The sequence below is a fragment of the Salmo trutta genome, chromosome 20 (assembly GCF_901001165.1).
Source record: "Salmo trutta chromosome 20, fSalTru1.1, whole genome shotgun sequence".
Lineage (NCBI taxonomy): Eukaryota > Metazoa > Chordata > Actinopteri > Salmoniformes > Salmonidae > Salmo > Salmo trutta.
In genome coordinates this window covers 39,186,475-39,212,241 of record NC_042976.1, presented here as the reverse complement: position 1 = coordinate 39,212,241, position 25,767 = coordinate 39,186,475, and the positions used below count along the sequence as shown (strand labels likewise).

Genomic DNA, 25,767 nt, shown 5'->3' with positions numbered 1-25,767 from the left:
GCGATGGCGAGACATCTGTGAGCTACGGCGCTATCGCCTATGTCCTGTGTTACGCCCGGAGATCGCCGAGAGGGGATACTTGCTTGGTTCTGCGCTGCATGATCGCCTCTGTAATTGAGGGACTAATTTTCAACCTAATCTTCTAATGGTATGATACTCTCATCCCAGTTAATAACGCATAAGCATCTCTCACGCTGGGTATTTATCTCTCGAGGTAATTACCAGAGCCACAGCCTTGTAACAGCTCTGCAACATGTGGTTCTTAAGACGAAGACTGCCCCTCTCTCACCACTGAGCTGGGACATCTACATCCATGGCACATTAAAAGGGGAGTTCTTTCAACTTAAATGTTATTCCCGACGTAAATTGAGACAAAAAGTGGGGTCTTGACCAAACCTTGTGCGCTGTGAAAGTCAGAAATGTATGCTGGAATATTTAATGTATGTTATTTTGGTAATGATATCACATTATATATGCTGATGTTTCATCAGGGGGAAATGAACGTGGTGTCGGCTAAGTGTTGGTGTTGGCTATGTACCGTTTCCTTACACCCTGTGTGTTGTATGTTTGGTCCACAGTAAAGCAGGGATCAGTGAGATGTTTGAGGGTCACCACGGGCCTATCACAGGGATAGACTGTCACACAGCGACCGGGCCCGTCGACTTCTCCCACCTGTTCGTCACCTCCTCCTTCGACTGGACCGTCAAGCTGTGGAGCACCAAGGTACTGTACCGTCTCGCCACTAGAAAACCTGCTGTTACTGTGGTGCGTCCCAAATGGCACCGTATTCCCTACATAGTGCACTACTTTTGACCAGTGACCTTTGGGTGCCATTTAGGAAGGAACATGTACACTGAGACTACAAAACATTAAGAACACCTTGCTCTTTCCATGGAAGACTGACCAGGTGAATCCAGGGGAGAGCGATGATCCCTCTTTGATGTCACTTGTTAAATCCACTTCAATCGGTGTAGATGAAGGGGAGGAGACAGGTTAAAAAATGTTTTTTAAGCCTTGAGACATGGATTCAAAGGCACTTAAATCTTTTGTCTTGCCCATTCACCCTCTGAATGAGCAAGACAAAAAATGTAAGTGCCTTTGAACGGGGTATGGTAGTAGGTGCCAGGCGCACCGGTTTGAGTGTGTCAAGAACTGGAACGCTGCTGGGTGTTTCACACTCAACAGTTTCCCGTGTGTATCAAGAATGGTCCACCACCAGGGTCTAAAATGTACTTTTTGGTCCATCAGCGACTATGGCAGGTAGATTAAAAAATCTACCAGCCACTTTTACATGCCAAAATATTTTTCCCCTGCAAAAATTACACCAACAAAACGCAAAAACGGATGAGCAATGTTTCTAAAACAATAAATGTGTTACTAGTAAGAAGCAAAGGTTGGATCAAGTAACTATTATTTGAGTCCAGTCCAAGTCGTACATTCTAAGAGCAAGTCAAGTAAAAACAAAACCTATATATGCAACTACTTGTTCGACGACAGATCTTTGTCTGTTTGACTCTACCGGACGGCCCTTTTCATTATTTTGTCTACAACATCTTTATTAGCCTATGTAATTGTAAAATATGGACATGTAGCAGTCATAAGGGCATGAGATCAGCAGAAGGCAAGGCAGGTTGAGTGTACATGTATTTACAGGTCTTGGTGATCCAATGGTGAAAGCGACATGTCATCCAAAATATACAAGTAGATTAACCAAATATACACAATTGCAATAGCCCAAAAGAAATAGCCTCAGGACAGGTTAAGCCTGATACAATCTGAATGGACACAGGTAGAGGGCAGGACTGTACAGCCTCCCCTTGAGAAACCAATTGGAATCTGTCTAACAGGAGCTCAAACAGGTAGGCCTACATTAAATGAACACTGGGCCCCCAGGACCATACAATTACCCAATTTGGCAATTACAACCAATAAACTGGTTCTACAATGTAAAAGGCCATTTCCACGTATATTGGACATTGGTCTTAATGTTATTTCAACACCGTGCTTACTTGGAACAATCGTTTTCTCTTATTCAACGTTCGGACTCCGAAGCGTGGAGCACTGGCCACGTAGCCTTATTTCAATGCTCACTGAGGCGCGCACGACAAAAATGACGGAGACATAGGACTTATGGCCGCGTTCAAAAAAAACTGGGAACTCAGGTAAAACACGAGGTCAGATCATGACGTCAGTGATCTTCAGGTTGGAAAGTCGGAGCTCTAGAAATGCCCGAGTTCCAGATTTGGAATTCCAAGTTGGCTGACCGTTCTAATCGACCCCTCCCCCCCCCCCCCAAGTTCCCAGTTGTTTTGAACGCGGCAACAGACACACGGAACTCAGGAAAGGCAAATAAGAACAAAGGAAACCATACATTGAATTAAATAAACAGAACTTCTACCTCGTGAGTCTTGCGAACGTTCACAATAAACTTTGCGCCCACTCGGAGCAGGGTAAGAAATGGTTGGCAATAAAATGAAAATGTATCGATGGCCTATGAAACAGAAATGTCTACATGTTGCAATAAATGGTACGGGGATGGAATGATGAAACGCTAGTAATTATTGTATTAGATGGAATAGATTTACCACATAGGGCCTGCATTTAAACATGGGAAAGCAACAGCAAACATTTCAACGAGTGGAGAGAAAAAAAGCACAGCAATACTTAATTTTAACAACACATTCCAAATGCAAGCTTTATAATTAAATGATACATTTCAAGCAATTGTTACATACCAAAAAAACAGTAGGCTGATGCTAGTAATTGTTGCCCCGTTGCTGGTGAGCTTGCAAAGTAACAGTTCATATCCTTGATCACCAAACCATTTTTGGAGCTGCATATTTATTTAATATGGCAATTCTCTCTGCCTACAATTTGATGTTTGCACTGCACCCGATCCTATAGCTGTACAGAAAATCAGCAATCTGTTCGCTAGCTCACCCGACCTGTGTTGATTGACAGTTTGCTGGTCCAATCAGAGTGCCTAGTGTGCTTTTCACTAGCCAATCTGTTGCAGCTTTTAATTTTTTTGCACGGTCAGTGCTGCGGTTACTGCCTCTGGCTGCGTGTAGAGTAATCCACGTAGACTTTTCCACAAAACGAGTGACAAAACATTACAAAACCTGGCCAGACATCAGTCTCAAGTCAAAGTCTAGTCCTAAGTCTTGAGGGTCCAAGTCAAGTGTCAAGTTATTTGCTTTTCAATCAAGTCGAGTCTCAAGTCATCACATTTTTTACTTGAGTCTACAACTCTGGTAAGAAGTAATGTGGTATATTGTTTCATTTCATTTTTTGTGACCTGAGTTAAAATATCAAAGATGAGACAACAAAACCTGCCCCTTTAAGGGCGGGAGGTTACGTGGCAATGAGACTCTATTCATGTTTGTGCCTGTAAGATTGAGTCTGACTTAGTAGCAGCGTTGTCTTCTCTTCCCTAGCAGTTGAAACTCAAACATAGAAAAACAACCTACCTTGTGAACAAAACAATGTAAAGAGCCAAGAAACACAAGGACTGTCTCACTTCAGTAGACTTTCATTTCAACTAAATTAGGCCAACTTTTATGCCTGTGCGCGACCCTTTGAAAAATGAATCTTTCACATGAGCACAGCCCCCCAGCTAGGGTAGGCTATATAGGATTTGAAGCTCTTTGACTTTGTGCGATTCATTTACTAGCTATGAAACAAAACTGCACAAATACTTGGAAACAACTACTGCAGCATTTATTTTACTATAAATGCCAACATGACTGGTGAAATAGACATTAATCAATGCTAAAATCCTCCCGGATTTGGCAGGTGGTGGGTGTTCATTTTATGCCCACCACCCAAAGGACATCCTGCCAACTTGACACAACTGTGGGAAGCATTTGAGTCAACATGGGCCAGCATCCCTGTGGAACGCTTTCAACACCTTGTAGAGTCCATGTCCTGACGAATTGAGGCTGTTCTGAGGGGAGGGGGGGGGGGGGGGGTGCGCAACTCAATATTAGGAAGGTGTTCTTAATGTTTTGTACACTCAGTTCATATGGTTGAATCCGGACTCCGTTAGCCCCACAAAGATCCGTGTGCATCTGTGTTTTAGCTTTAATCCAGATAGTTGTATTGCGCACGGTCAGTTCAGAGTGGTTGTGTGTGTTCACGCGTCGCCTCCCTTTCTTCCAGAACAACAAGCCACTGTACTCGTTCGAGGACAACTCGGACTACGTCTATGACGTCATGTGGTCCCCCACTCACCCGGCTCTGTTTGCGTGTGTGGATGGAGTGGGCCATCTTGATCTATGGAACCTCAACAACGACACTGAGGTAACGTTACCTGGAACTCTTTCACATGCCCCCTTCCTATAAGTGTTGCAGCATCTATAGGGGCGGTTTCCCGGACACAGATTCTTCATTGAGAATGTTTTTTTTTTAGTCTAGGACTAGGCTTGATCTGTGTCTGGGAAACCGGCCCATAGTGTCACAGATGTCAGTGAATCAGTGTAGGTGTTGACGAATACGTTTTTTTTTTCTTTTGCAGGTTCCTACGGCCAGTACCACAGTGGAGGGGAACCCAGCCCTGAACCGCGTGCGCTGGGCCCACTCTGGCAAAGAGATAGCCGTGGGAGACTCTGATGGACAGATCCTGGTCTATGATGTTGGAGAGGTGAGTGGGTTAAAAGCCTTTACTGTGCCATTTTAAAACACATGCCATTCTTCATATGTTTTGGTAAGGGTAATCTCTAAGGTTGTCGCATTCAGACATTTTAGCCAGAATTGAGATATAGGCTAAATCTAAAAAGGTTTGTAAAGGTACTCCATTTCAGGCAGAAGGATACAAATAAATACTTAATATTAATAAAGTATTGAAAAAAGAAATGCACTTATTTGAGAGGTTTAACAGGGTTATTCCTGTTTTCCCTCTAGTGGATGTGAAAGGGTTCTGCTAATACTTCATGCTCCATTTCATCGGACAACAATTAAGCCATTGTCTTGTCAGAGGCCAGCTATCTGGACGGAGACGTCTCCTGAGGGTCTGAGTTTCTGTGTCAGTCAGGTCACCCCCCCCTCCTGATTTCTGCCACTGACGGGTCAAGTCTCTGTGACAGTTGGAAGATTGCCAGTGATCCCCTTGCCCCCTGAATGTCCCAGCTTCAACCATATGTGTTAGTATTTTCACCCATATCAATATTTTTATCCCCCCCAGCAAATCGCTGTTTCACGCAACGACGAGTGGACCCGTTTTGTCCGAACCCTGGCGGAGATCAACGAGAACCGCGACGACGCCGAGGAGCTTGCCGCTCAGCGCCTCTCTGCCTGACCGACCACGAAAACGCCGGTCTAGGGGACCGGCGACAGGCTTCATAATGGCAGCCTCGTTTTGATTGGAGGAAAAGGCGCGATTGCAACAGTGTTTAGGCATGTGGACATCCTTTCTTTGGAAATGTACTCAGATTTAATACACGTACTGAACTTCTCCTTTGGCTGGTTAAGCACACCAGTCTGATGGGATAACTAACAGGGCTACCTATCAACCTCAGACACTACAAGAAACAAAGCCATCGTCTTACTCTGCAATACAAATCAGTTGAACTCCAGATCCATAATGCCTTAAAGGCACCGTGCCAACTCCATACGGTAGCGTTGTGGGTTTAGCTGCGGGTTCAGTTTCACTGGCCGCTCTAGTTGTTTGTGGTTACACAACCCTGAGCATGTTTGCTGTCATCATGACTGGTGTTTGTTGTTCACTCTGTGCTTCAATGCCCATGTCCACTTCAACTGTAGTAGACTAGATCTATCACATCATTACTGCACACAGGAATGTAAGGGTTTCATTATACTGTTAGCCAGCGTTTTTCTATGTTCCTTTTAATCTAGATGCGCCAAATGTCCACTTGTTTTGTAATATATCCCAAAATGTTACCTTCACCTTACTTCTGAATGTCTTTGTACATGACTATTGCTCTTAAACAAAATGTGACACTTAAGGTATCAGAACCAGAATCTGTAGTATACATCAGGATATAATGCTGTATTGGTAATTAGCTTGATATCTGCGGTATGGATTCAGTATCCATACTGCCTGTATGTAGTGTCTAAGAAAGGCTTCCCTTTGTGTGGCCCAGAGAGCATCTTCCACATATCGTGTCATGAATCTCAGAATGTACTTTTCACACAATTTAAAATGAATCCATTGATGATTTATTTCCACAAAATAAAATAAATACATTACAATTATTTCCCAAGACCCTGGTCATGATTTTAAAATAAATACTTTCGGGGGAAAAAAAACATCTACGTCCTTTCGAGTCTCGTCAATCACATTTCAGAGACATCCTCACCAAAGCCTCGCTTCAAGAAACATAGTAACACCACTCCTTTTCAATGCTATAACGTCTCTCCACTGAGATGTACAGGAACAGCTATTCAAAGGCAAACCAAGGAACAACTGTTCATGCAGCATTCAAAGAGAGCGTTTCAGATGCCTATGAATGAAGAAGAGGTGCCACATTTTTTTTTAACCATACCATTTCGGAGGGATGACGGTGACAGAGAAATGTAAGACGCCCTACTCAAAGAGTTGCAGCCATTTAGCAGTAAAGTGTTGAGAGGGAAAGACGGCCTACGAAGCTGTAGGCTCCTTTTTGGCCGCTGCCGGGGCTTGGCTAACAGACAACGCACCAGAAGACTTGAACTTGGGCAGGTGTAGACCAAACTTATTCTCCACGCCAGCGAACGTGGCAGCAGCCAGACGGTAGCCTCCTACGTGGTCGGCACTTACAGGGGGAAGGTCGGAGATCCTCGACTTAGGAGTTGGCTCAGAACCGGTGGGGCGACTGGGGGGGGGGGGGGAGATTTGGGAAGGATAATTAACATACAATGCCAGACATCCTTGTAAGTGTACTTCAGTTCACTAAAGGGTGAACCAGACAGAAATACTCACTGTCCTCCAAAGTCAATGTAGAACCATCTCTGCAAGAGTTCATAAGTCACCAACGTTACACCAAACTGCGGCGAGGACCTGCAGACACGGGCTGGTGGGAGAGAGGTTCAAATTACAATGTGGGATTTCCCATTTTCTCTGATGTCTTCGAGAGAGCAATTACGGGAGCCACGGCGTGCCTAATTTCCCAGTCATGAAACCGCTCATTTGAGGAGTCTGTTCTTACCTCCTGCTCCCTTCCACAGGGCCCTGAAGCCCTCCTCAGCAATGATCTTCCTGAAGCAGTCTATGACTCCGTTGTATGTGGTCTGGCCTGCGCGGGCCGCCACCTGGAGCCTGGTCTTGACGACATCGGCAGGGGTCACCAGGGAGGCAGCAGGTATACCTTAGGAGGTGTTGCACAACCCACATAATGAGGCACTCTCACTACGCAGGAACAGTATCACCACTGACAGCAAGCAGTGCAGTACATTGGCAGGTTTAAAATAGAAAAGGAACAGAATATCCAGTCATTTACTGTGATGGAAAGTAGATTTACAATCATATTGAATATACGGTGTATATGATCACAAATTCTTAATTGATTTGAAGCATTTCTTCGGGGCTAGTGTCGATGCTATGTCTATAGGTGGAGATGGTGAGGTTTGCAGCTGTGGTTGTTAGCGCTAGCTACCTGCTATGGCACCAGCAGTGAGCAGCTGCAGAGGCCCAATTCTGCCCTGTTCGTCTGCAAACTGAGCCTTGGTGTGGGCGTACACAGGGAAGTAGATGGCAGAGAACGGGATGTCACGCAGAAAACAGGCTTTTGCTCCCTAGGACACACAAACGCAAAGGATTTATTATATATATATATATATCCCAAAATAACTAACGGCGCATTTTCATGGTACATGAAATGTAAAATGCATTTGGACCTGCCTGGATCTCTAAGATATTTTCTCATGATAACGCTTTGAGTGCTTTACAAAAAGATTCTATACTGAAAATACAGTACAGTATATTGCACAATGTTAATGTGGAATCATCAACATCAAATGAGTTAAGTAGTGTCGACATCTGGTCTCTTTAGACCAGGTTTAGACTACTGTACTGAATATTCTACTGTAATTCATATTTTCCCCATATGTTTGACCCTGATGGTGTCGAGGGTAATTGCAGTGGTTGAGGTGGCCGCTGTGGCTACGGGATCATCTGGCCTGGGAGCTCCAGTGGATTATTGCTGGCTGGCTGTGAGCCTCAGCCAAGCCACAGAGGAGCCTGGCGGTGCGGTGGGTCACAGAAGAAGTCGGAAGGCCCCCAGGCAGCCCTGCTCCCCTGTGGTTTCCCCCGGGGCTCCCAGAGAGCTCCCTCCCAGACCCAGCACATAGTCTCTCAGACGCACACTGAGACGGCATTAACATGGACCTGTGGTCTACTGGGCCCATCCACAGGGAGGAAGTCAGTCTCTCTTAACAAGCTCCATATTGTCTGCTTCTCATTAAAGTATGGACCATGAACACATTACTCGAGATGTAAGTAAACCCACAAGAACTTGGAAAGGAACAGTGGCAAAGCATAATCCCCCCTAATTTTCTGTTGGTTGTTGGCAGCCGTGGTCTCTGTATGTTAAACACTGTTTTGGAAAGACATAATATGATTGTAATAGTCAGTAGGGAATCTAGCTCGTCATCCTACTGCATACTGTGCCTGCTCACCAGAACTGTCGTTTAACTTGTGTAATATGTAATATCTGCATTGTTACACAGTCATACAGTTTGTATTGTTCAACATCCCAGCAGCATAAGCTGCCCTTTGGGGTGACATCATGCAGAGATGGTTGAATTAGGCTATAACAGCGGTTTTAAGAGGTGATGTGTGAGTGGTGCTGCGATCTAGAGGTGTTTACCCACCTTGTAAAGGCCAAAGAGGCCCAGGTCCCGGACCACGGTCAGGGCACCGACCCGGCGGGACGTGGTGATCTCTCCGGCCACCTGGAGACGGATCTTCACTATCTCCAGAGGGTTGGTGAAGATCACCTGGGAGCCTCCGGCCTGCAGGACACAGCCCAGGTTAAGGGTGAGAAGCAACAGTACATGTCACAGAGAACCAGTAACAGCAATGTTATCCGTCGAACCACTTGAATACACTATTTCCGTCTTACTCACTTTCCGTCTCACAAATAAATCTAGATTTACAATGCTAAACTTAAATTGTCAAATGAAAGTACTCACTTATAGTAATTCAATCCTTTATTTATTTTTTTACTTGTGTCCTATGATTAAGGGGTCAGCCCACGGTGAGGATGATAATGAGTTATGGTGCCTTAGTATTTCACCCCAATAAGCATTTTCAAATTAGCTTTGTAAACTTAAACACAAAAGACACTCTTTTCTAAAGCCAATGTCGCGCTGTCAGAAAGTGGCCTTGATGGGAGCAGGAGAAACAAGCAGGCATTGAGGGAGGAAACAGTGGGGTCAGGGAAAGACAGGCGTGGTGTGAGGAGAAGCCTGGCTCAAGGCTGGAAGGCCCTGACCCCGGCACCAGCCCTCTGCCCCTTCCCTCTCCCCCAGGCACCTCCTGTGGAGGGCCTCGCCCCGCACACTTCCCCAATTCACCCCACTCCCAGGGGAGAGCGCTGACTCACCCTGCTCTGCTCAGGGCCAAGACAGGGACGCCCCAGGGCACAGCCCCTCTGACTCAGGCACATTTATCACCCTCTCCAAATCTAATCAGGCCCCTGGAAGCCTGTTGACACAGAGGGCAGGGCTCCTATCTGTAAACATCCGAGCGCTGTCCTAAAAAAAGCTCAGACACGTTTAGTCATTTTCAAAGTGGAAGGGGATTATCCGCTACTCTGAAGATTTATGCATTCATCCCTCTGTCGCTATCTACCTTATATTCTACACATTTCAGTCAGCCATCTCAACAAACTAGCAGAACATTTACCCCTTTACAACAGGGTTATTCAACCAGGGGTCTGGGGACCCCTAAGTACTGCAGGGGGTCTGTGAATGTTTTTCTGAATATCGCTAGCAACAACAGAATATATATTTTTTCTTTTTACACGCCTACAGTAAAAAAGAGGAGAATGCAGGATCTTCTTCGTAATGATGGCCAACTTTATTTCTCAACTCCTAATATTGAGCAAATTACACTCACTGGAGTATTTGACATTGGCTTTGAAAAAGCATTCCCAAATAGGCTACTAGTGTGGCAAGTGTTGCTGGCTGCCGATAAGCTTTATTGACTTGGCCATTCATTTTTTGCTAACCAACTAAACAGATGCTCTTTTACCAAAAATGTATTTGGAGTTACCTTTCTAGCTAGTATGTTAGAGTTTACACTTCCTCTTCCAATTATAATGTGGGGAGGTCAAAATAATGAATCTATTCATTTTAAAATGTTGATTCTTCTCCTTGCCAACATCATTCAGCTAATGATAAGACAAGATATGTGATTACTTGTTTGGTTTCGTATGGTGGGGGTCCCTGGGCAAGAAAAGGTTGAAGACCCCAGCTCTACAACGTGAAACCACTTTACATAAAGACCATGTTCATCAGATGAAGAAATGAATACTATGGGGAAAATCTCACAAACATGAATATCAATGCTTATATAATACATTAGGGAAGATAATATTGCAGGGTGGAGTCCTATAACAAAAAAAGCTATAGGGTGCATGCTATGCTAGTTGTTGTACTTGTATGGTGTATGGACCTGTGGGCCCATGACAGATCAGACCTCAGGTATGTGCAGTCCTGTCAAACTCAATCACAGTGAGGTAGAGCCCGCTCCATCCCATGGCCCTCCAGCCCTTCTTCCTCCAATTACAGGCTGACAGGGGTCATAACCCCACAGACCCTGCCCTCCGTAGGCAACCTGCAGGCTCTCCTCCCCGCCCTGTCTGTTTCGTTTCACTTGGACTCATTTAGCAGAGAGGTATTCCGAGGGAATTGCGCGCTTTTTAACCAATGCACTCACCAAACGTTAGTGTGCCTAATTAGCACGCTGAGGTAAAAATAGTCCATTCACAGGCATCATTTCTCAAATTGTGCCCAATTATAGGGACCAAGAGCACCTTTCTATTCAGCCCCCCCCCCCTCCCTACTTATTTAGGATGTCAATACACTGGTGGGAAGCTTGAATTAGAGATTACATTTATATACAATAACTCAATATCCATAATTCAAATTGAAAAGGAAAAGCTTATAATTGTAGTTTCAGATCAGTCAGAAAGAATTAAGCTAAACCTTAAAGTTGAAGGGAGTTTGAAAACCACAACAATTTCCCCCCGTTCTTGGCTCAATGTCTGGAATTCAAAATGTACACCCATGAGATGCAAATGTTCATAAAACTGAAAGACAACATCTTACAGAATGTTTTAGTTTCAACAAAAATCTTGTTCCACTTACCCCACATCAAGGTCAATTAGATTTATGCGAGTCAAAGAAGCAGCTGCCAAGGCTTTCCCTTCGCTTTGCATGAAGCACGAGAGTATTTTTCAGCCCTCACGCTGTATGGACAGACTGTCTATAAGAAGACATCCTCGCGCCAATACTTACAGTGGCACCAGCCAGGACTTCTGCAAACAGGGGAATGGTGTTATCCTCCGTGGTGAATTTGTCTCTTACAAAGTCATTCATCTGTAAGACGAGAAGAGAATCAGACCGGCGCAATGCACACTTACGAAGAAAGAAATACTCCGAGGAGAATGACAATGAGTGCATCTGGTCACCTCTTGGATTTTGGAAGACGTATTGTATTTTCTGTGCGATGGTACTCGTGTTTGACATGCAACGTTTCCTTACTGTGCAATGAAAGTGAAGGTACTCTAAGGGAAATGGTTGCAATGACTTGCCGTGAGTTTGATCGCTTTCTCCGGGGCAACACCGATAAGCTGTGGTACGAGACCTGCAAAAACAGTATTCATGGAGACCATTTAGATTACCTGACAGAGGAAGACACTGACTGGAAATGAATAATTCCATTGACAGTCCCTACAATGACATCAGCATGGCTCTTGTCTGGGTAAAATAAAACAATCTATTTACAGGTACGGCTGATACATCTGAAGCACAAAATGCTCAAATATGACACTGGCAGTTGTATGGGATCAGCATTGTTGTGGCCTGATCCCAGTGTGGTGTGGAACAGAGAGAGCTGTGTGGCCCTGAGGGGGTGGGGGTGGGGGGGGGCAGTGCTATAGCGCTTGATAACCACCGTACTGTTTCACCGTCCGTCCTTCAGTGAGCCAGATAAAAACTTCTGAAGGGAGCGAGTGAGTGACTGCTCATGGTATGCAGCCAGAAAACCGTCAAGCGTGTCTGTCTCTCGGTCAATCCCCCTCTCATCAGTGTGGAAAGATAAAGAGGGAGGAAGGAGGACAGAGCAGAGAGGACGAACAAAGAGCTGCAGTGGCGGAGGCAGCAGTAGATGGCAGTCTTGACTTCCTTCGTCTGAGAGCCCTCTCACAGTGGGAGTGTTCCATTTCACAAGCCTTCGGCACCGTTATCACTACACTGGAAAACATGGATCTGACAGTACTACATGAATTCTGTTAGCGTTTTTCCTCTGGGAGGTTTTCAGCTAGCTAGGTAATGACAACGTGGCCCTCTTTGGAATTGGTGAATTTAGAACATGAAGGCAAATGTTTCTGCTGTTATGCAAACCATGCGGATGATGATACTGGCAGAATAACAACTTGTTTTGGAGGACCCGATGACCATATCTAGAATTACATCATAGAAACACATTCACCAGGCTTCAGTTTATACCTCTGTAGAATCCAAAGAATCCCTCATATCGGAGCACCTTCTTGGCACAGTCGAAGCTGTTCTTGTACATGAGCTCTCCTACGAAGGAGCTGGTGGAGCGCTGGTTCTGCATACGGGTCTTCACCAGGTCAATGGGGTACACAGCCGTCGCACCCGTGGCTGAAAATCACACACCATCGACATACTGTATTCACACCATCGACATACTGTATTCACACCATCGACATACTGTATTCACACCATCGACATACTGTATTCACACCATCGACATACTCTTCTTGGTGATCATGTTCTATGATGTTCATATATTCACAGCAAATATCTGCATCATTCTTTTAACTATTTAGCAGACAGTTTTTAGGTACTAAAGATTGGTTAGTATAGCTAAAGATTGGTGTTTTATTGTTTTGCTGTGGGCATATAAACAAGAAAAACAGTCATTAGGCCCAGACAGACTATTGACTATGGAGTCTGTGGGAGAGCCGTTGTGTAGATTGTGTCTACTGTCTGAGGAGGAAGCCATGCAGCAGTTTGCCCTAAATGCAGCTCTTAGCCAAAGCGGCTTGTCATGTCTTGTCTCTGACATCAAAGGCCTCGTAATGACTCTGGCTCTCAAGCATGCAGAGAGCTGACACCCTTCGTCAGCAGGAGAGGTTGAGAAAGGTCTCATCATCGCCATGGAGATGCACCGTTTTCCCTCAACTGTCCATTGATCATTCAGAACTGATCACCTTCCTCGGCTGCTGGTTCAAAGACCCACAGCCCACACAGACATAGGGTCTTAGGAAGTTGCATGTTGGTTGCACACACACACACACTCTCTCTCTCTCTCTCTCTCTCTCTCTCTCTCTCTCTCTCTCTCTCTCTGTCTGTGTGTCTCTGTCTGTGTGTCTCTCTCTCTGTCTGTGTGTCTCTGTCTGTGTGTCTCTGTGTCTCTCTCTGTGTCTGTGTGTCTCTCTCTGTGTGTCTGTGTGTCTCTCTCTGTGTCTGTGTGTCTGTGCCTATCTCAATGGCTGTCATGTCAGAGGTTCCTTGTATCAGTTCCTCCCAGTGTAATTAGACGGAGATTCCAGAGTGGTTCCGGAAGATTTGTGTCATTCCAAAGCTCCGGCTCCAAAGACAGCCTGGAGCCACCAGTGGCACAGCAGCACAATGCGGGAGCCTCAGATCAGAGCACCTCTCCCTGCAGCACAATGGGCTGACCCGGCCCCAGGGACTCAGTGCGCCAGCCTGACCGGCTTGGGTTACCCCTCAGTGGGCCGGGGGCTCTTCCGCAGACATGTCACTCACCTCCAGCGAGTGCGCCCAGACCGAACCTGTAAGCAGACTCTGCAGCCTGGAGCAAGACGGACCGATGTGGATCCCCGTGAGCTTGCTGCGGAGGGAGAAAAGACGGGGGATCAGAACACCAGGAATGAATCGACTTCTATTAAACTGTCGTGAACCAGATACATTGTGGAAAGCAAAAATGTTATGGACCACTCAACAGAGGAGGGAAGCTATGGAATGTAGACATCTCGTCGTGGTATAGGTCTTATTCATAAGCCAGTATTGGATGTCACTACATAGACACTCTGGCTACGGATACAGTACATGGCTGTGTAGGAGAACTCTCCAGAACTATCCATTGATTACGGTGAAGCTAGTGAGAGGTTGGAGGCTTCATGCTTAGCTGAATAGTTTTCAACTAAGCATGATTTTGCGTTATCTGCCTGATCTCTGGTTTTGTTCTTGACGTTGAAAGTGGAGCCCCTTTATTTTCTCTGTGGTGCCGTGTAACAGATTAATCCCACAAGCCCTTCCCGTGTAAAGATACGTATCTACATTCATTTTTACACCGTCTAAGTAACAGTTGGAGTGTCTCCTTGGGGCAGTGAGCAACATCTCCCAGATCAGGACCATCCATCCACCCCAGCTGCTTTCACTGAAGGCAGCATGCTAACGAGATCGAGGCCTTGATCAAAGGGTTTAAGCAATAACCCTACTCCCACAGAGGGCAATAACCCTACTCCCACAGAGGGCAATAACCCTACTCCCACAGAGGGCAATAACCCTACTCCCACAGAGGGCAATAACCCTACTCCCACAGAGGGCAATAACCCTACTCCCACAGAGGGCAATAACCCTACTCCCACAGAGGGCAATAACCCTACTCCCACAGAGGGCAATAACCCTACTCCCACAGAGGGCCGGACCTGAGAACACCAACATGTTCTTGTCTTTCCTTTTCCCCCCAAAACCACATTCCAGACCTCTGAGCAGAAGTCCCGGAGCGTGAGTGGACCGAGGCCTGACCACAGTCTGATTTACAGAACTGTGTCGGCCGGAAAGATAGGAACTACTTCCACCTCCAGGAGCCACATCTCTCCAGCACTCTCACCGTGCTCCTAGCCTCCTACTCTTAACAGACTTAGCCAGAGGCTTCATACACCAGCAGACCCCTGAAAAGCCATCCTGATAAAAGCTTCCCAGATATGTGATAGCGTCTGATGTATATGAATAAAATGGGACAGGCTTTTAGAAAAAGGGAACATTGCAACAATCCATTCCTCTTTTGTACCTATAATTGGGGGGGGGGCTTTTATCCTAGGTGTCCGTAATGCACATTCACAAAAAAAGAGAGAACATCAGCACTCGGCTAATTCCATCATCAAACACTCCCTTTCGTTGCTCTCTAATGAGAAGTGGGAGAAGAAGGTATGCAGTAGATAAAAGGAAACAAGTAAGCTCTGTGTGGACAGTCATTCAGGCAGGGTACCTGTCTTTGGATCTCAGCCAGGTGGTATGGGAGCGCGCCCTCCTCCAACGGTGCTATCCTCTCGATGTCCGCCAAGTTGAGCTTTCTTCAGAGCAGCGGGGGAGAATGGCAGCGTTACGCCAGGAAAACCAAACACAGCGTCCCTCACACGGAGGTGACGCAAGATTTTCCACAGACGTTTTACGGCCTTGTAACTCGAGGTTACTGCAGCTTTAATATGCGTTTGTATACACAGCAGACAAACAAAGCTGGATATATGCCCACAACTTAAGCAGTAAATAAAGCTGTCTTAATGCCAGCGATACACAGATATTCCCCACTGGCCCAACGCATCGTAAAGTCTGTATCCATGCTTACGTTTCTCTCGTAAATCAACTAGTGGAGCCACAGTTGTTAAACTGAATGGGCAATAACTTACACATTTACATCCAATAAATATAGATGGAACTTTTTTTTTTTTCCATTCACAGATTCATCAGAAAAAGCTAATTAAAAATGAAAGTGTTAAATATATTGAATTCATGTGGAGGACAGTAATTCAATATTTGGCAGCGAAAAAAGGCCATGTTGTATGCGTGTGAGTAAAAAGTACAAAGCAGCGGTGATGTGTCACTGAGACTGGAGAGAGTTCGAACCTTACCCAGAATGAGCGTGGAGGCCAGAGAGCTGGTACAGGATGTCAATCTCCATCGGATTGATCTGACCAAACTTGTTGGCAGCACTAACAAACTCTTCTGCGGAACAATACGGAGCAGAGGAAGGCATGTTATGTAAGAAAAACCGGGCAAGGGGTCACTTATTAAGACTAGGGATGTAGAGATACAGTGATTGGGTAGACCTGCTGCAAGGGTATCCAACCACATCAGCAGGACACGACAAAGGTGAAAGGGAAAATATAACATAGATAACAATCACTTTCAGAACAGGTCAACTATCAATACCACAGATCTAAGGGAACAGACTAAACGAATAAAACATCAAATGACAGTGTACATTTACCTTATTTACTTAGAGCTAAAGGAAAAATTATCTTGTGTTTCCTGACACCATTCTGTCAAGAGAGGTGAAACACCCATGATGTTACTGCACAGCCTCAGTTCATGTCAGAAATCACATTTCCTCAAATTAGGCATGAGCAGGAGTAGGCTACAGACGTAGGATCTGTAACCTGTTGCAGGGGAATCTTCCTGCAAAGCAGGACACTTAAAACTTGTAGTGTTTTTGAGGTTTAAAAAAGGCTTCTGAAGTTTGACATTTCCACTTACAAATGTAAGACTTATTTTTCTTTCAATTTACCAACCCCTACAAAAAATGTCCATGAATTACAATCCACACAATTATTTGCATTTCCTGCTGCTGCAGGATTATTTCCTGCCGTAGCAAACAAGCTCAAATGTAGATCCTGCGTGTGTACCTTTGGTGACGAGGGTATCCTTGTATGTGCCAGCTAGTGTGCTGTAGATCTTGCGGATCAGCTCCATGTTGTTAAGGAGGGCGTTGAAGGCATTGAAGTAGGAGAAGCTCACCATGTGGGAAGTGCTGCCTCCAGCCGCCTATGGCGAGAGGACCAGACACCGTGAGGTCTCCTCATGCATGCTGTGCCCATACAATCATCTCACGTTGAAACTGGGAGACCATAGCTGTCTCTAACTCACCGAGACCAGGTTCTCCTCCACAAACGGGGTGAGCATGTGGTGGCGGATGGTGGCCATGATGTCGCTGAAGTCCATGGCAGAGATGGTACCGCTCTTGCTCTTATCCTTCTGGGCGAAGGCCTGGCGGGCATGCTCCAACTGCAGCTCCTACAATGAGAGGAAAGGGTGTATGTTTGAACAAAATATCCAAAGAGCAGGCTCCTGTGACATAGACGCATCAGATTACCTGGGATGAAATGGAACATTGGAGAAAAAAGACATTATGTTGGATGATGTCGGACGCTGTTTTGGAGCATGTGGAAGCATTAGATGTGACAGTGTTAGACCCTGGCTCTTGTAATCATCGCCGTCTCTCAGGAGTCTAATAAAAACCATGTCCCCCAGAAGTCTGATCCCAGGCCTGTGCAGGAGAGCAGGCAGGTGTGTCAGGAGGAGCACGGGGATGATTCAATAGGACAGCCATGCAATCAGAGGGGAAGCAGGGGGGCCACTGCCCCAGGGTCAGCTCTGCTGTCAAAGCTGATCACATACTAGCAGCGGATACCTCTCATCTATATACATAACTCATTGTGCCATAACAGAATACAGTGCATCATGCTAACTTTCTTTCTATACTATACACTTTTACTCCATATCTTGTAAGAGTTGGGGATTACTTTGATAACCAAATGCAGGTACAGATTAGGATCTTAATTCAAGCCAGTTTGCTATAGCAGGAAAATAGTCCTGCAGCAAAAGGAAATATGAATTATTATGTGGATTATAATAAATGTACATGTTGTAGGGGCTGATACACATTTTGTTAGGGAAAATCAAGTCTGACACTTTAAAGAGGAAATTACAAACTTTAGAAAGCCTTTTTAAACCTCAAATATACTACAGGTTTGCATTTCCTGCTGTGCAGGAAAATTCTCAGCAACAAAAGAGTGATCCAATTAAGATCCTACATCTGTACAGTACTAAGACGCTGCACTACAGATGGATACTGTAGCACATAAGACCCACATTACAGGCACCGTTTATTTCCTTGTATACAAACAGTTACTTTTTTTATTGCAGTTAGACTGGAACAATGTATCCTCCACGAGGTGGCAGGACATATTCTGTTTGAAAAATGTTGTTTTGTTTATGACTACGTTAGATTGAGCTGAATCACATTCAAGAATGTGTAAGCTGGAAACAACGTTGCAAAACATTAGCAGCGAAATAACAGCTAAACCAAATGCTGGTTCGAAGGAAAAGGGTCCCAAACAAGAGTCCTTGATGCATTGGTGGGAACCCTCAGTCAACCATGATCCACCGCAAACTGCTATGAGGCTTTACACACAGTAGAGTAGTGGAACCACAGCCAAGTCATTCCAACTCCCAGACCACCCAGCTTCATCTGAGCCCACAAACCCCTTCCCTCCAAACCAGCTACGTCCACAGCCATACTACTGGTTTATGGCTCATATAATACTCACATACATACCCCACCCTGTTTTGGGGATTACTTATACTTATTACAACTTCAATACGTTACATAATAGTGTGTTTATTATGCTATTATAATCGGCGCATTTCTACCTAAACAGTGATAGAAGAATTGCCTCCAACATGTAATTTTTTTTTTTTTTTAAACATGTATTTGTAGTGTTCCTAAGGTGGCTGGTAATGTCCATGCCTTTACTGTACCTGCAGAAACTGGGTGAACTCCAGATAGCTGAGGTTCTTCTTTCTGTCACTGCCAAAGTGGAGCCTGATGAACTCACAGTCCCAGTTGAAGGGGATGTGGTGGTGCACTGTGGTCTGGCTGAAGATGTCCCGCACATTGGCTGCCAAATGAAAGATTGATGAGTGACATCAAGAGATTGAAAGAAAAACAAAAAAACATAGTGTTATGTCCTCATCTCATTTCTGGGAACCTACAAATCCAATCGATATGCACAGAGGGGGGAATATGGCCTTGCTGACAATCCCATCGCCTTCATATTGTGTGAGTTCTAAGCATATCTAGGACACTGTGTCTGAGCACTGCCTTCATTTTCTATCGCCTTCATGGGGGCCCGTGCTGCACAATGAGCATTGTAACCAATCTTTTGTCCCTGTTTTTGTGACACGCTGGATTGATTTCTCCCCCTGTAAAATGTGACTTATTATGAGGTGGTATTACCCACAGCTCGCTCATAGCTGACACTGTTCTTCTTTTAGAAGACACCTCTAGAATAGAAGCTGCAGTCTCCAGAAGCCCAGTATAGGGAGACACACTAGCGCACAAACTGAATACACACTAAGCACACATGAGAGACCTAGATTTATTTTCTACACTGAAAACAGCTTTCCAGCAACTTTTTTGCACAAGGTCCTTAGTTATACATGAGATATATGACTCTCATATCATCCACTACTTGCATAGAAATGGGTCTTGCACAATGGGAAAGTGTGCCCATTAGCTATGACATGAAACAGACGGGACTGGGATGCAACAGGACGGACATCCCCACACACCAGGTCACTGGACATCCCCGTGTACATACCAAACGAGATGTCTCCTGTGCCAGTCTTGTCAAACAACTGAAAGGCAACTATGAAAAGGGCATCCGGGACACACAGAACCGATTCAAAGGCCAGAAACTCCTGGAAAGAGATCAGTCTGTTTGGACAAGAAAGAAAGAGTCCTATCTGAAAAAAATGACATTTCTCTGCAAATCCAAAGGTACATCAGGAACCCTTAATTTGAGCACACAGATAACTGTAGCCTACCTGTGTCATTTGCATGCAAGAGAGCAAAAGTAACAGTCGATAAAACAACCACTTTTAGATTGTGGAGCATTTTCTTTTCAAGAAAAGTTCAAGTGCCGTATAACAATTTATTTTACCCATGTTTATTATATGCTCTACAGTCTATGGTGTCGATAGGAACTTGCTGTTTAGTGGTATTTAAACGAGATGCTATCTCCAGTCTTTGGCATTATCCAAATAATATGTCTGCTTATCTTATCAGGTGGATATTCAATAAAACAAACATGGGTGCTAAACAACTGATAAATATGGGTATTCAGGCAATGTGAACAACCTTGTGATGAATCATTAACCATTTTCTCCTTGTGACTGATTTCTCTTTACCAAGCCTTGTCTATGCCAATACAGATGTAGGATCATAATTTGAGCCAGTTCGCTACAGCAGGATAATCCTGCAGCAACAGGAAATGTGAATTATTATGTGGATTATAGGGATGAAACGGTCACCGGTTTCACGACAAACCATGGTAAAATTCCCGACGATTAGTATTACCATTTCAAATTTTAATGATCATTAAAACCGTGTTTGATTACCACGGGTTTGAAAAACTCACGGTAAATACTGTCCAGCATCAACCAAAGTTAGCAACAGTCTGACGCAGGCGCAGCACGTAACCTGGGATTTGTTTTGTGTGAAAACATGGCGGAAGGCAGTGACAGCGCTCGGGAGATTTTTCAGCCTTCTAAAAGGACCAAATCTGAAGTGTGGTCGTATTTTGGGTTTTACAAGAGTGCTGAGGGAAACTTAATCGAAGATGGTCACCCTGTCTGCAGAACATGCAAAAATAAATTGCTGCGAAAGGGGGCAACACTTCAAATCTCTTGAGTCATCTTCGTGACCACCACCCACTACTTTATAGCGAATGCAAGGTAAGTTAACTTTTAGATCAATGCATGATGTGGGGACTTCAGAATGGGGGAAAATGTCATGGTTTGTCTGTGTAACTTGCTAATAGCTTGTCAATAATGTAAACTGAAGCTTTCAATGTTACCTACTCTTGTAAAAACACTACACTTCTGCTGTATGGGTCGTGTGTCTGCAGACTCTATTCGCCCATTGCACACGATAACACATAGTGTAGTTTAGTCACCCAACCAACATATTTTGATCATTTAAAATCCGGCAGACGTCGACTTGGTTGTAAAAGTGTTCTAAAAGGAGGAACACTATAGACTCCTATACAAGACTCCTGTATTTATGTCAATTGTTGCGCTCACTGTGTGTGTGTGTGTGTGTGTGTGTGTGTGTGTGTGTGTGTGTGTGTGTGTGTGTGTGTGTGTGTGTGTGTGTGTGTGTGTGTGTGTGTGTGCGTGTGTAAGTGAATAATAATAATTATAATTATAATGTAACAACACCAATAATAATAATAATAATACATTTTCTATTCCCTTGTTTACAGAGTGGGCGTGCAGCAGGCAAACCCAGTGATGCTACTGGTCCCTCCTCATCTACAGTTGTGACACAGACACTCGAGCAAGTATTTAAAAGGCAGGCTGCTTATGCACCCACATCAACAAATGTTCAAGACCTCACTGCCGCCCTTTCATATTACATTGCAAAGGACATGATGCCATTTCAAATTGTTGAGAGGCCTGTCTTTCTGAGGCTGATGAAGGTTGCCGTGCCTCACTACAAAGTGAGTGCTGCTAATGTTATTTGTTGTTGGTTTATTTGATTTGCTTACTTAAGGTTGTGTTCATTAAAACCTGCACTAGGGAAACTTTGACCTCCCATGGCCACATGGTGCCATCTTTAATGTTAATGTTATTATTTTAATGTTTATGCACATAAAAAGTGCATAGTGCTGCCAATTTTATTTGCTGTTTGTTGGTTTTCAATATAAAACTTGGTGAAATGATTTCAGTGTGTGTATCAGTACTTTTTGAAAATTTCCAGCACATTTTAACAACAATAATACTGATAACCGTGATCATTTGGTCACTATAATTGTGATATGACATTTTCATACCGTTTCATCTCTAGTGGATTATAATTAATGGACATTTTTGTCGGGGTTGATACATTTTTCACAAGGGAAAATCAGGTCTGAAATTTCAAAGTGGAAGTTATTAACTTCAAAAGGCTTTTTAAACCTCAAATACACTACAAGTTTTACATTTCCTGAATTGCAGGAAAGTTCTCCTGCAACAGGGTGATCAAATTAAGATCCTATATCTGTACGTGTAACATTTTGAACCACAGTGTGTATCGCAGGGTTAGACTGGATTCTTGTAGATAGTGAAACTGTCATCAAAATGCTTGTGTTAGTCTCAATTCCATTTCCGCTGTATGATGTCTTGTAGAAACTCTTGTTAACCCATTCTATATCAGGGTCACTAATGTTGAAAATTATCTACCTCAGACGTAGTGGAAGTCGACTTACCCATCCTTGCTGGTGTCGGCTACTCCAGCGATCAGCTGCACAGTCTTGCGGTTGTGGTCGGGCTGGTTGTGCAGACCCAGGAAGTTCTGCACAAAGTCCCTGGGGGACATGTAATGCTCCCCGTCCTCAACCACACTGGCATGCTGAAGGGAGACAAAAGACCCAGATGAGTGTAAAATGTAAATGCAATCAATGAAAATCAATATAAAATTCATACTCTTACAAAACTCCATGCCTGGAGTCACTTTCTTTTTGTGTTGTATCACTGTTCCATCAACACCTACTGTATCCGACAACACTTACAGTAACTTCACTTCTGACAATAAGGATTTGTTCAGACAACCCGATGCAGTGTGTCTGTGTTTCTATCTTGATTTTGTCTCCATGGTTATACTTTGATTCATATTATGTGCTTCTAGACATTCCATCAATGCTAGGCAAAAAGACCATAGTTCAAAACAATCTAGTTCTTGCAATTCATTGTGTTCCAGTAATGTATTTGAGTTGTTCAGTGAATAAACAGATAGAGAACTTCAGCCACTTGCTTTCAAAACACTTCAATAAAGTATCAAGCTGTATTATTACCTTCATAGATAGAAATCGTTTTATTTTAAAAAAAATGTTTACCCACAATGACATGAACATTTCAACAAGATGTAGCGTATCAAGTCATCAAGACAACAAAGCTTCACAAACCACTATCATGTTAAGTGTCAGAATCATGTATGGAGATAAGTGCAATGCAGTATACTATATTTCATACACAATATGGGATGTTGTAAGTACAATGTAATAGATAAGTACTGGCGCAGCGTATAATGATATGTGACATTAGGGCTTCAGCTGTGGCATTGCAAGGGACTGCCAAGTCATCTGAAAAATATTTTTCTAAATTAAGACACAGACAGTGATAATCAAATCCATGTATAACTTTACACATAATGTGCAATGAATGCATGCACACTGCTTAGAAAGAAAAAAGCAACAGCACTTATTTTGTTTCTGCTATGCTGCTGCTGCTGCAGAACATGTGCCCCATGCACTGGTGGTGCTAAAACTGACCTCTAGTCTAGGCTTAAAAAAATGAAAGGTCAGTTTTAGAGTCAGGTTTGGGTTACAAGCTGGAACAGAGATAGCTCAGGAAACACAAGCACTGCATGAACTGGCAGCATAAAGGCCAGGCCCTGGGTATACAGCCAAGCACAGGGAGAGAGAGAGGGAGAGAGAGAGAGAGAGAGAGAGAGAGAGGTAGTGAAAGAGAGCGAGAGAGTGAAAAAGAAAGGAAGAAAGAGTGAGAGAGAACATAAAGGAGAGAGAAAGCGACCTTTACGAGGAATGCATGAGACCTCATCTCACTGCACACTCTTGAGTTAATGTTTTAAGTGAAAGTATTAATTCCAACCAATTTATTAACCCATTTATTCACTACATAATTTGCTATCATTTTACCTTCACAGTAAGCCTCAAGTGCTTCTTGATCAGATTAGGCAGGTTGGACAAAATGGCCCCCTTTCATCCATTAATTAACTAGCTATTTCACTGTGATATGTTTATTACTAACTGTAGGTGCGTATTAAAACAGCTATGCCTAATATTAATTACAGGTGCATATTAAAACAACTATGCCTAATATGAATTACAGGTGCATATTAAAACAGCTATGCCTAATATTAATTGGGGTGCTTTCAGAATGAATCAGTGCAGTGTTGTATGAAGAAAGAAGGAGGTCCTAAAATAGTACTAGGGCAAATAAGGAGTCCCCTCCCTGGTGCCTTCTGTTGCAAAAAGCATGTTTACCCTCCAAACAATGGCCTAACAGCCTTCTGCTTGTTACTCCGTGTGGCTTTGTAAAGCACAAGAACGCATGTTTGAATCTTCCAGACCAGTGGTGGTTCTAGACCATTTCAACTGGGGGGGCCCAAGCTGGGGCCAGTTGTACTGTTAGAGGGGCCAGTTACATTAGACGTTATTGTTGTCATATTGTTTTCTTCACTGCATTGCAGGCATTAGCAGGCAAAATACTATGTTCCGCGTTGCCACTGTCTAATAACGGATGTAAAAAAAGAACGATAGCAAAAATTAGTTATGTAAAAATTATTTCATACTCCACATTTAGGGGGGCCACAAGGGGGTCCAAAATTGTTGTCACAGGGGCACTGCCCCCCCCCCTTCCCAGAACCGCTAGTGTTCCAGACATCTGAAGATCCAAGCATATGTCACACCCTAAAAGAAGTTAGGCAAGGAGAAATTCCTTGGTGAAGGGGATCCAGAATTAGTCCAAGTATTTGTGTGACCTTTCCTTGTAGTATTGAACAGTAAAGGCAGCACACTCAGTGTATCTCTCTCTCTCTCTCTGTGTGTGTGTGTGTGTGTGTGTGTGTGTGTGTGTGTGTGTGTGTGTGTGTGTGTGTGTGTGTGTGCGAGTGAGTGAGTGAGTGAGTGAGTGAGTGAGTGAGTGAGTGAGTGAGTGAGTGAGTGAGTGAGTGAGTGAGTGAGAGATAGAGAGAGAAAGTTAAATGATGGTCTCCTGGCAATAATATAATGTTAAACTTTTTTCAACTGTAGATTTTCCATACTCTAGCTTTGCCATACAATCAAGGTTACAACCTTATATTATTAAAAACAATAAATTAAAAGACACATGCTATTTTAATTCATCCAAGAACGGCTGCAGTTAAAGAATCCAAGAATATAAATAATGACTATTTAAGTGCCATAAAAATATTGGGTCCTCTGAATGACAGTCTTACCTTCAGAAATATAGTCCTCAGTTCATTGGAATCGCCTCTTGCGGTTGTTTCCACCTAAAACATACAGTTGGAGTCATCAAATCCAAACCTTTATGAATGTGGTAATACAATGACAGTATGAGTATTCCATAGGACACATCGACACTGCATAGGCTACAATAGAATAAAAGAAGTACTGCGGAGACAGCAATCGGTTGCTTGTCTTTGAAGTTTCGATGTTTGAAAAAGCAGTATTAGGCTACAGGACTCGTAGTCAACATGTGAATATCAGCCCTGCCACCAGCAACATAGTCGCCTTTGCCAATATAATTACTGAACCGCCTACTCGACCTTCACCACAATAAACGTGCTATACAATAAAAGTAGCGGAATAACTTCCATTAGATCAATACAAAATACACTGTAACAAGGTAAACATTACTCAATTCTCTCTCCAAGGCCGACGTGCCCACAAAAACATGCTGAAAGATGACCATTCTGTTCCTTAAAAAAAAGCAATAATATATGCGTCCGCGTCGGTAAGCTAGCGTCCATATCGAATAGAAATAAACAGTTTAAATACAGGTAATATTCATTTCTGATAGGAAATATTGACGGAGTCACCTTGACCGCCATGCTGAGTGTGACGTCACGTTGACTAGCAAGTGCAGGCGCTTGGCTACTGTAGCCGATGATTGGGACATGACAGCATGACAATATTGAGGAAGACCTTAATGACAATGTATTTTAAGGCAATACTGTAGCCCGGTACTTGTAGCGTCGTGGTT

At 43.9% G+C, this 25,767-nt stretch overlaps 2 protein-coding genes across 4 annotated transcripts in view; one reads left to right on the top strand and one right to left on the bottom strand.

Annotated features, from left to right (window-relative positions):
* Positions 1–6,211, top strand: part of LOC115156022 (cytoplasmic dynein 1 intermediate chain 2) — a 27,413-nt gene extending 21,202 nt beyond the window's left edge. For all 3 annotated transcript variants that reach the window (XM_029703210.1, XM_029703208.1, XM_029703209.1), the window contains 4 exons: positions 579–723; positions 4,162–4,302; positions 4,517–4,642; positions 5,183–6,211. In XM_029703210.1, the coding sequence (XP_029559070.1) occupies positions 579–723; positions 4,162–4,302; positions 4,517–4,642; positions 5,183–5,296 (526 nt within the window). In that variant the 3' untranslated portion in view covers positions 5,297–6,211. The remainder of the gene's footprint in view (positions 1–578; positions 724–4,161; positions 4,303–4,516; positions 4,643–5,182) is intronic.
* LOC115156021 (calcium-binding mitochondrial carrier protein Aralar1) lies at positions 6,155–25,767 on the bottom strand. The gene is made up of 18 exons (XM_029703207.1): positions 25,604–25,767; positions 25,001–25,054; positions 22,251–22,393; positions 19,602–19,717; positions 18,760–18,899; positions 17,086–17,232; positions 16,845–16,983; positions 16,071–16,164; positions 15,431–15,515; positions 13,963–14,047; positions 12,673–12,831; positions 11,757–11,809; positions 11,461–11,541; positions 8,809–8,949; positions 7,593–7,731; positions 7,146–7,304; positions 6,920–7,010; positions 6,155–6,812 (listed from the first exon to the last, which is right to left on the bottom strand). The coding sequence occupies exons 1-18, from the start codon at positions 25,613–25,615 to the stop codon at positions 6,599–6,601; spliced, it is 2,052 nt and encodes a 683-aa protein (XP_029559067.1). The 5' UTR covers positions 25,616–25,767; the 3' UTR covers positions 6,155–6,598.

Excerpts from the sequence above, each read along its gene's own strand:
- LOC115156021 (XM_029703207.1), bottom strand. Across the intron at positions 18,900-19,601 it reads CACAGGAGACATCTCGTTTG|CCAATGTGCGGGACATCTTC; the intron begins GTATGTACACGG and ends TTCATTTGGCAG. Across the intron at positions 7,732-8,808 it reads GCCTCTTTGGCCTTTACAAG|GGAGCAAAAGCCTGTTTTCT; the intron begins GTGGGTAAACAC and ends TGTGTGTCCTAG.